Source organism: Micropterus dolomieu, unplaced genomic scaffold (assembly GCF_021292245.1).
Source record: "Micropterus dolomieu isolate WLL.071019.BEF.003 ecotype Adirondacks unplaced genomic scaffold, ASM2129224v1 scaffold_15, whole genome shotgun sequence".
Taxonomy (NCBI): Eukaryota; Metazoa; Chordata; class Actinopteri; order Centrarchiformes; family Centrarchidae; genus Micropterus; species Micropterus dolomieu.
Genome location: NW_025744021.1, coordinates 1 through 11,464, shown reverse-complemented (window position 1 = coordinate 11,464; position 11,464 = coordinate 1). Strand labels below are relative to the sequence as shown.

Here is an 11,464-nt window from a genome sequence, read left to right as displayed (position 1 = left end):
CAGACCTAAACCCAATAGAGAATCTTTGGAGGGAGCTCAAACTCCGTGTTTCTCAGCGACAGCCCAGAAACCTGACTGATCTAGAGAAGATCTGTGTGGAGGAGTGGGCCAAAATCCCTCCTGCAGTGTGTGCAAACCTGGTGAAAAACTACAGGAAACGTTTGACCTCTGTAATTGCAAACAAAGGCTACTGTACCAAATATTAACATTGATTTTCTCAGGCGTTCAAATACTTATTTGCAGCTGTATCATACAAATAAATAGTTAAAAAATCATATATTGTGATTTCTGGATTTTTTTTTTTTTTGGATTATGTCTCTCACAGTGGACATGCACCTACGATGACAATTTCAGGTCCCTCCATGATTTCTAAGTGGGAGAACTTGCAAAATAGCAGGGTGTTCAAATACTTATTTTCCTCACTGTATATTTATTTGTCTGTGTTAATAAACTTGTAGTGTGTTAATCCTATTAGCACTGTGGTGAGAGTGGATATTTTCACAGACACAAAAAGCTACATTAAGGAAATCTAACATGATACACCAGTTTTGTAGAAATAAATTCATTTCTTTTCTTTTTATGCGTTTATTTTGTTTATATATTAGACTAAATGAGCTAAGAGAGCCTGTGTAACGAATAGAACTCGCCGCTCGTAAACATCTCCCAGTTGAAACTGTGTGGGGGTAGGCCCGAGCTTTACTGTCAGACTATCGCCTCTTGAGGTACAAGTGGTATTAGACTACAGGACAGAATGTTTTAAACCTTTTTTTTTACTGAAAGCTGCAGCTTTGTTCACTTTATTCGCAACACAGTTTCACAGAAACGTTCCTGTCTGAAGAATTTCTAATTAACTTTTTGTTTATTTACCCTCAAAGTCCACGTCACCGATGAGTCTGAGTTTTCCAGTTTTCGGGTCCTGTATCCGGTTGATGCCTACGTCGATGACTGCTGCACCCTCTTTCACCATGTCTGCTGTAATCAGGCAAGGAACACCTGTGCACAGAAACCAAGGAGGGGTTTACAGTTACAGAAGATACTAATTTAAAGCTTTGTTAATTGTTCCGAGAAAATGATTTCCCCTCCCCCTCTGTTTGTGCATTGTGAGCATTATTCCTGGAGAACTACCTGGCCCCAAGTGTTGTGGTAACGTGATTAAACACAAATGAATTTAATGTGCACCTTGGGAGCTAAAGATCATCTGAAATTATTTAGATCTTTGAGATGAGACTTTGCCACAGGGTCCTTCTTCAACACAGCATCTCAAGACCAGGCAATAAAGCAGGACCTTGACAATGTGATTTAGTGCTGCAAATACCAAAGTTACAATTAATCAAACTGTTCGGCTGCTCATGCTGAACATGTTGACTCGACTCAGACAACCAGACATTAAAGTTCATCTGCAGACACTACATAACCCACAACCCACATCAGAATGGAGATAAACATTTCTGCTGGTTCCATAGAGTTCATATCAGCCACTGAATGGCTGAATGGAGAGTTTTCTTTTCCTATCTGTAGCGATGCTTTTCATCTCCTTTTAATCACTAGTAGAATACCATGACAATTACCACTTCGCTTCAGACTTAAAAGGCAGCATAGGAGAATAAGTTGATACCTCAGCCTCCTATGAAAACAGTTTTTGATAGTTGTACGCTGGGGTCCACATAATCATACAGCACAGTATAACTGATTTCCAAATGTCGGTGGATGAAAAGAAAATGAGATGCCCTAGACAGAGAGCTGCGTTTAGTCATCAGGGAAAGGCACTATAAACCGCCTGAGGCATATAAAGTTAATTTGGAGACTTTGGACTGATACTTCTGCCCCACATTGACTGACTGTCTCACATTCCAGCTGCCACAGATCACTACTGTTTTTCAGAAAAGCTGTGACAGCAGTTGGAGCAGAGTCAAAGGTAACTATACCGAAACTTCAGGCGAGATCACATCAAGTGAGGGCTAGTGAGCACTTTCACAATTGTTCTTGCATGTTACGTCATCATGCCACGTAATTCCCTGTTTCAAAATAACGAAATGGCATCTGATGCTGGCTCAAACATTTTAAACTCTCCAGTTAAACAATGTCCAGTTATTCAAAAGTGAAAACAAAGATGAACGATAAAGTTATTACTTAGACTGTGTGTAAGTTTCCATTTGATTGTGCAGTGACCAAGTGCATCAATATCTCTACAGTAGTTGTGCTTACAAAACAACAGACAAATTTAATGGACATTGCTGGGCTCTGGGGCCCTGTTAGAGAGTGTACAGACACTGCAACCTTGCGTGAAAATAAAAGAAATTAGTTTTTGAAACAAATCAAAAAGGCAACAATCTGATTCAAAAATAGTTTATATTTACTTAATCGACTCTATTCAAAATTGTTGTGTACTTGTCAGATTTTAACAGTAATACAATATTACAGATTAACTATATAAAACCCCAAACCAACTACCGATAACATTATTGATCAATACAAATTGCAATAAAATGACTAGTTGATTAATTTATTCTTCATTCTCTCGATACACCCAGTGCAGTGAGCATGCATTGCCTCATTCTCTTGGCAGTGTGCTCGAGGGAAATGACAGTTTTAACTTGGAAAACAGTGATATGGGGCGCTGAATTTGATTATTTGGGAAAACCGGTGGACGCCGCCAGAGCAGAGTGTTTCTGGGGGCTGATGTATTGGCCTGGCCGATCTGCTCGGAGCCTCACTGATTACTGTACAAAAACACACATAATTTAGAACTTTCACAGATTTTAGTGAAACTGGATCACATTTTATGGAATTTCCAAACAGACGGGCCTCTAGCTGCATGGCTAACTGAGCTAACTGACCTAACTAGCTAACAACAGCTACCATTAGCAGTAGTTAGCGGTTACTTTAGCAACAAGTAAGGCCATCTGTCTATCAAGAAACTAACTCACTTTCTTTCACAACCGAAAAGCACTTTCTCAAGTCCCAAAAACCTGAAGAGTAGTGCTGAGCAGAGCACACTTAGCTTTAGTGCTGCTCGAGAAAGTGCTACGAGCAGAATAACTGAGACAGACTGAGCAGCTCTGCAGCAGATCACGAGCAGATGGCTGTATAAGGACACCACTGCCTAGCTGGCGTGAGCTAGGTAGGAAAGTAGAACAAAATGTTGGAAACCTAGTGTGAGAGCTTTTTATATACAGTCTATGTGTAAGAGCCATTTATGGGATTTTTGTGTTGGGTACGGTACTCTAGTGGGCCAGTAGGTGGCTCCTGTCTGTTTTGGGTCAAAGGTAATTTAAGTAGGAATCTTTGCACAGGTGACAGGTGTTGCTGGACGGAGGGGAGCACTTATAGTTTTTTGACCGCTTCGCTCTGGCACGCTACGAATGGCGTCTCCGTACAAGTGTTGTATGAAACTGTGTAACATTCAATGGATGGCAGTATGGATTATTGTATTTACCTGAAGACCATCATCGATGAACAATAAATATTCAAACAAAAGGGCAAGTGCAAACAACATTATATCGTATCACACTGGAGTGGGCTATGGTGGCTGGGCGAGTGCCTCAATTAGATGCCTGTCTATGCAACCCTCAGTGGCTTTAAGTGGGACCACTACACCTAGTATTCAGAGCAGTATGAAGCCTGACCTTTCTGCTCTGAGGGATTACTTTTGCATACGCTTACCTCTTTATTTGAAACTTTATCCACATTTAATATAAACATCCAATATTGTAACATTATATATACATGAGAGAAAATGGTGATGGTGTCTGGGGTGTAATTACCTGCAGCTGCAATAATGATGTCAGCCAGGCGAGTTATCTCCTTCAGTTGTTCCTTCGGTGTACATCTGTGGGCAATGGTCACCGTGGCATCACCTGAGAGGAAACAGGACATTGGGAGTCAATTCAGAAAAAGAAAAATCTCACCTACCTCAAGAGGTAATGAGCTCTGCACATTATTTAGGTTTTATGTGATACTGTTTTGAGATATCTGGTGCTTAAAACAGTCAAAAATTATATATTAAAAACTCAACAGAAATGTTACTCAGACTAGGGTTGGGCCATCGTGCACCCCTGCCCCCCCAGCAAAAAAAATCTCAATTTTTCACATTATACCATCCTGTGAAAGCAGGTTTTAATGCCCACCAACATTCTTATCATTGTTTTTAAGTAGCCTATACTTTGCACCTGCCTCTGAATTCTCTTCTTCCCACTCTTCCTCACACATGTCAGGAAAAACACCCCGGCTTGCCCCGCCTCTCTCTGTCTCTCTCGCCCCCCTCTACTCCATTTTCTCCATCAGTAGTATGTAACTCGTCTTTTTTCCGTATATTTCCTCCTGTGATCCGTTGTCACGGCAGCAGGTGAGCCGCACATCAGCTTATTAATGACGTAGCCAATCAAACAACTGAAATCAACATGTTCCCTACTGCTTTATCTGGTCCGCGCGTTAATAGTCTACCTTTTTTTTGTTTTACCGAGTGAAGTCTGCGCGAGAACACAAGAGATGACTGCTGCCTCCTGCGCACCCGATGACATCGTCCATCCCGATGTTTCATTGTAGACATCGTCCGATGGAAATTTTGCAGATATTGCCCAACCCTAACTCAGACATTACTACAGTATGAAAGGTGTTAGAACTTGCTGTCCCTCTGCTGACACTTTATCCTGAAAAAAATTTCCTGAGGCCTACCTTTCCTAAAATACAGACTGCCCCTGCTAACGTTATAACAAACTCTTGAAAAATCATGAAATATAACATTTACTCGGGGGGGGGGGGGGGGGGGGGGGGGAGCTGAGGCACCATATCACACAAAAAGTCTCATCCATCCATCCTCAACCGCTTATCTGGGGTTCGGGCTCGGGGGCAGCAGTTCCTCATGGATGACTTAGCTTCTCACATCATCTCTAAGGGAGACATCAGCCACCCTCCTGAGAAAACCCATTTCGGCCGCTTGTACCCACAACTTATTTCTTTCGGTCATGACCCAGCCTTCATGACCATAGGTTAGGGTAGTAACGAAAATTGACCGGTATTGTTCCGGCTCAGCTCTCTTTTCGTCACAACAGTGCGGTAGAGCGAATGCAATTCTGCCCCTGCTGCTCCGATTCTCCAGCCATCTCCCACTCCATTGTCCCCTCGTTCGCGAACAAGACCCGAGGTACTTGAACTCCCTCACTTGGGGTAAGGACTTATTCCCTACCCAGAGTGAGCACTTCATCGGTTTCCTGCTGAGAACCATGGCCTCAGATTTAGAGGTGCTGATCCCCATTCAAGCAAACAGATCCAGGGAGTGCTGAAGGTTACAGACTGATTGATGCCAAGAGGACCACATCATCTGCAAAAAGCAGCGGTGAGATCCACAGCCCACCGAACCGCAACCCAACCCCCCGCCTCGATACCCTGTTCATGAATATCACAAACAGGATTGGTGACAAAGAGCAGCCCTGGTGGAACAAGGGAACAATCACCCTGGTTTGCTACTCCTTGGGCTAGTCATCCAAGATATCCCCTCCATATCCAAAGCTTTCAGCATTTCTGCTGGAATGAAGCTAATTGGGCTGCCATTTTGAATTTTCAGCTGCTACTTCATTTACTGCCATTTACTGTTTTAAAGTGCCAGGACCAAGCAGCTATTTATTTAAAACAAAACGTTGAAATTATAATTTAGGTTATTATTATAATAATGTAACATTTAAACCTTTTAGAACATGTTGCATCTTGGTAATTTGCTATAACTGCATTTTTTTCATACACAGGTGTTCCTGGCCTGCCATTGTTTTCATTTTCACAATTATTGACAAGAAAGTTAATCCAATCTTACTGTTTTTATTTGTTTTTGTTTTATTTCATTTATCTGTCTGCCTCTTCTAAGGAGGTTTCAGTGACTGATTGATCACACTTAGTTCACTCAGCAGTAAATAGTCAGAGAAGTGTTCCGTAGTGTATAAAAGAAAAGTCAGTCAGAGTTTTTACAAGCTTGTAAAAGTAGAAGCAAGCAGCTTTTGTTCAAAGTATGTAATTTGTTAGTGCTGCGAGCAAAACAAAATTCCACCCCGATTGAACTGAGTTGACATGAACAAGTTTCAGATGAGGATTTCTCACAACCACATAAAATCTAGAGAACCTGCATAGCTCAATAGAACTATGGACTAGCCAAAGATAAGAAAAAGAGAAATGATTATATATATAATTTGTGTGCACACACTCTAAATATATTTTTTATTATAGCCTGTCTATTATAATTGTGTTAACTATGTTAGACTTGAGCCTGAAATTCTCTTCAAAACTTCAAAACAGTGCTGCATCCTCCAGCACACTTTGTGGCAGGTGGTGGTGGGGTAATGACAGTGCCAGCAGGAGTACAGGTGTGAGATTGCAGTGGGAGGGCATCTATAGGAAGCTGAGAAAGAGTTGGAAATCAAAAGAAAGGCAAGTCGCAGCACATCAAGCCTAAAGGTCACATACCTAAAGGGAGCGTGTGTATGGAAGAGAGAAAAAAAGAAGAGACCTGACCCAAATTTTCATAAAATTGGACCAGGTGCTTGTTTTTAGCTTCATGGCTTATGTTGGTGCACTTTTGACAGCCTTGTATTTCAAGGAATAGTAATGCACAAAATTCTACTTCGGCTATGTTAAAAATACAAGTTCTACATCTTTTAAGATGTATCTGGGTCTGACATGCTTTCACTTGCTTAGTTTCCAGGTCAATAAAACACACAATGGAAGGTTATCTAAGTAAACTTGGTGTGTTGACAGTTGGCTTTGCAAATAATAGCAAAATACCCCTGGATACTCTGTGTGTACAAGCTTATAAGCTTTAACAGTTCAAGCCTAAGGTTTTTAAACATCTAAAAGAAAGGGTTTGTTTGGGTTAAGGATTTTCGTTACGTTCCTTTAAATCCTAAAATACAATTGATTTTAAAGTCCCTATACTTAATTACAAAGCCTAAAATAATCTAGCACCCTAATATATATCAGCAGCTGCCTTACAATTTATGTCAAGAACAAGAGCTTTTCGGAAGAATTCTCAGCCTTTTCAGCCTGTTCTGCTGCCTTTCTTTGACAAGTTCCTAAAGTGGAAATCTGGTGAGGCTGCTTTCTGTTTTTATGGCACCCTCTCCTTGGATCTTAGAACAGCAAACTCCTCCTGCTGGCATGTTTTAAAAGACGTTATAGACAAATCTATTTACTTGGCTTTTGATTTGGGTTGACTTTGCTGGTATAATTTTATTTTTATGTGTGTTTGTTTCTTCTATTGCCTTTGCTATTTATTATTGGTATTTCAATTAACCTATTGTTTTTCTGATCTTGTTTTGTTAAAACACAAAAGAAGTTATTTATTACATTCACTAGTCTATGTGAAGCCTGAGAAGGGCAGATCAATAGTTTTCCAACAATCTCTTCCTTTTTATTCTCTGACAGACGTGTTGTGGTAACTCAAAGGGGTGTTCTGGTTTGTTATAATGTTGAATGGCATGTATCAGAAGCATTAATTCAATTCAATTAAATTTTATTTATATAGCGCCAAATCACAACAACAGTTATCTCACAGCGCTTTTCATAAAAGAGCAGGTCTAGACCATACTCTCATACTCATATGATGCTATTTACAGAAGCCCAACAGTTCCCACCAAGAGCAGCACTAGGCGACAGAGTCAAGGAAAAAACTTCCTTTTAAGAGGCAGAAACCTCGAGCAGAACCATGGCTCAGGGTGGGCGGCCATCTGCCTCGACCGGTTGGGGTGAAGGAGGGGGAGAGAGAGAGAGAGAGAGAGAGAGAGAGCAGGAGAGGAACAGAGAGAAAAAGAGAGGGATGGAAGGAGAGAGAGGGGAGGGAGGCAGCCTACACAATATACACACACAGAGGTACAGACAGTAAAGGTGATGTTGGTATAGACTAAATGAAAAATGGTACAGATATTTAAAGTAGTGTTAATGATAACAATCGTAATGTTAATGATTACATTACATTACATACTCAATCTGGATAAGACCACCATAGACTGGGTCTACAATTTCACCAGCAAAGCAACCCATGACACAGCCCTCTTAGTGATGGACAGCGGGGGACAGCAGCTATGTTTCTGTCAAATTACCTTTATGTCCGATGAAGGTGCAAAGATCACTTTTAGGTGACGACCTTCCAAAAGATTATAACACCCAGCACTTTAATCCATGCGTATGCACATTTCATATTCTGTATTCTTAAAGGAATAGATTTAGAAACAGCTAGCCTGGCAGCACAGTAACAAAATCTCCTCACCAGCACCTTTAGAGCTGGCTTATTAACAAGTTATGTAGTTGATTTGTTATAGTGATATACTTTTGACAGGTCAAACATATCTTGTTGCTTCATCTAAACAGAAAATTCCACACAATGCCTTTCCAAATCCTCTCCCTTCTTCCTACACCCTTATAAGGACATTTGATCTATCTGTAGGTGGTGCACAATGCCAAAAGTCTCAGCCTGTTTGAACCTTTCATTCACACTCCCTGTTTTTTTTTCCCCCTTTAAACTCTTCCGGCAGGATGTGCATCAGCATTTAACGCCTGATTAAAAAAGTGAGCAGCAGCTAGTCCTGACAAAAGCTTTAACCATCAAATATCTTTCAGGGAAAGCCAAGATGGTGCAATGTAATTGGCCAATATCAGCAGCACAGCAATTATATTACAATTCTGACTCATCTGAAACACACAGACACACACACACTTACCACCGGGGCGTTCATGGTTGCGATCAGTGTGCAGCAACATTGCGATGGGCATTCCAACATTTTTGGAGCGACCAGCGACCAGCACATTCTTTCCCACTGTCTCAATACCTACACAAACACATTTTTCATGGGTAAATTTTCAACACGTTATGAATGAGTGAATGTGTTGCTGAGGTGAGACAAAAATATGCAAGCAGCAAAATTGTGTGATAAGCACAAAACGACTGAACACACGGTCGTGTGGAGAGGGGATGCACCACAATGTCTTTGACAGTTACTACATCTATTACCAGCCGACACCAAAGCCATTAAGGTGAATGATAATAGGAGGACAGGTATGTGTTTATCAGACCTGTTACCTCCGTTTGCTGATAAGGTTTATGTTAAATGTATGGATGTTTTCCAGTTGTGTTGTCAATTAACAAACACAGTCTATGAAACGTTCTATGTGGATTCATTTATTTACATCTTTAGTCAGTTCTTTATGTTTTATGCATGAATTATCTGTGTAATGACAGTATTATTTCTCACCTTCCCCAATCAACTTGTTGACTTAATTTAAAATTGAGAAATCCAAGTAACCTTAAAAGGCTGTTGAAGACGGAAAAAAGCTGGTATTCTTCAAAAACATTCTTCAAGCAATCTTAGGTATTGCAAGGAGATAGGGTACATTACAAGCCTTTATTTAGCCCGGCATCTTCATGGTTAAATGGTTTAAAACATTTTTCAGGTGTGGTAGGATATGTAATCTTTGGGACTCGATAAACCCGTAAATCATTCAATTACTAAACATACTGCCTGGAGTCTTTGTAACAGCCGAGCATTCAGATGGACAAGTAGATTACAGTGCAGGACTTGCTTTACTGGAAAGAACATCTCAAACTATCTCAACCTGATGGTCAACACTGCCTCTACTCCTCCCTGCCCAAAAAGCCCAGCAGTGGGACTGAGAGAGAGAGAGAGAGAGAGAGAGAGAGAGAGAGAGATTCACACTACTATCCTCAACACATTCTTAAGGGACAACAGAAAGAATCCCAAGCTGCTTAAACAAGTCTCACGTGGGTATTGCAAATATTCTCTGCTTGCTGATAGATAGTAACTGATAGTGGAAACAGCCATCAGGCTCCCTCATTCCTCCACAGAGGACACGTATCATCAATACTATCATTGATCATATTAAACACAGCATCAAAGCATTGCCCTCTCACACTCTCACAGAATCTTTATCCCTGATTTATTGAAGAGGCCTCTTGGCAACAACAGTTACCAAAGCTGAACTAACCAGCAGTGGAGTTTGACTGAAGGTTGAACTCTCTTTGTGCATGAACAACAACGCTCTCTACTGGGTTTCAAGAGTAAGTGCTTCCCCCACACTTCACATGGGAGCCAATTGTCCATACAGTATTGGAACTTTTATTTATTATACCTGTAACCCTTTTTATTTCTTGCATGGCATCTCAGAGCAGTCAGAAACTAAATCCTGCATTAAATCACCACACAGCATACAAATGTCTCTCTTAACAAGTTTCTTTCAGAAAGTATAGTTTGTTTGACTAGTTTGTGATAAAGAGCCAACACACTACATTTCCCTGCTTACATACAGTTGACATAGCACATTTAGCCAAAGTTCTTAATTGACAGACTTGGTAGCGAAGTTGAATGAGTCTTCCAGCGCATTTCCACAGATTTTAAGTGCAAGTGGGAAAATGATTGTTAGGCGCCATCTCGTGGGCCAGACATAAAAAGACAAAGCAGCTCCTCACTTTGAGTCCAGAATTGACTTATTAAAATGTTGTAATTGAAGATCAAACAAACTGAGGTGTGGTGAAGAGCATATGAACACAGTGTGAGTTACAGAGCACAATTGCAGTAAAGGAAAGCAATTTACTGTAAATGTGTTTTTATTAAGTAATATTAAGATTGATACAAATAAAATTAATAATACAATAAAGTAATGATAAAGACTAAATTAACAGGTTTCAATATTCAACATCATTCAGTTTAATAGTTCTTCATTGTCCGCTATGGGATTATTTTTTTGCGGCAAAGTAAAAAAAAAGAACAGACAAACACTATGAAAACCAGGTTACAAAACAGAGGTTTTTGTGGTTTACCTGCTCGTTTGATGATCTCCCAAACAGCTGCAGGTGTGGCAGGCACCATGGATCTCTGGTCCAGACACAGCTTACCGATATTCACAATATGGAAGCCATCCACATCCTTCTCTGGAGCGATGGCATTACATACCGCTCGCTCATTGATGTGATCTGAACAGGGAAGGGAGTAGGACAGATACTCAATGATATTACATATAATAAGGTGCGGAACATAACGGCTAATTGTTGACCACCATATCATACAGTGGGACTACATGCAGTTCTAAATATACAATATGTGGATGTTTTCAATATTGTCAATCAACTTAAAAAATCAAGTGTAAGAAACAAAGAAAGCTTTAACAATAATGGAAATGTACTTATTTAACTACGAGCCACCTTGTTCCAATTTTCATATAGCATGTTTTTTTTTCACGTTAAGAAAAAACTACCAATCACTGTAGTGAAAATGTAACTGCACAGAGCAACTAATTTATTTAACTTTGATGTCATGTGAAGAAAATCTGATGTGCAGCTGCGCCTCCTGTGTTTACCGGGAAGTGGCAGCTGCACCAACAGGCCGCTGACCCTCCAGTCACGGTTCATCTTGTCAATCAGCTCCAGCAATTCCTCCTGGGAGACCGAGCTAGGCCGCACCACTGTGTCACT

General features: G+C 40.5%; 1 protein-coding gene across 1 annotated transcript; it reads right to left on the bottom strand.

Annotated features, from left to right (window-relative positions):
* Positions 1-867: 867 nt before the first annotated feature.
* LOC123967092 (probable bifunctional methylenetetrahydrofolate dehydrogenase/cyclohydrolase 2) lies at positions 868-11,458 on the bottom strand (the record flags this gene model as incomplete). Its single annotated transcript, XM_046043117.1, has 5 exons — positions 868-993; positions 3,765-3,857; positions 8,700-8,807; positions 10,814-10,966; positions 11,350-11,458. Coding segments are annotated over 5 exons (589 nt in total), but the record flags the coding sequence as incomplete, so codon positions are not given.
* Positions 11,459-11,464: the final 6 nt, after the last annotated feature.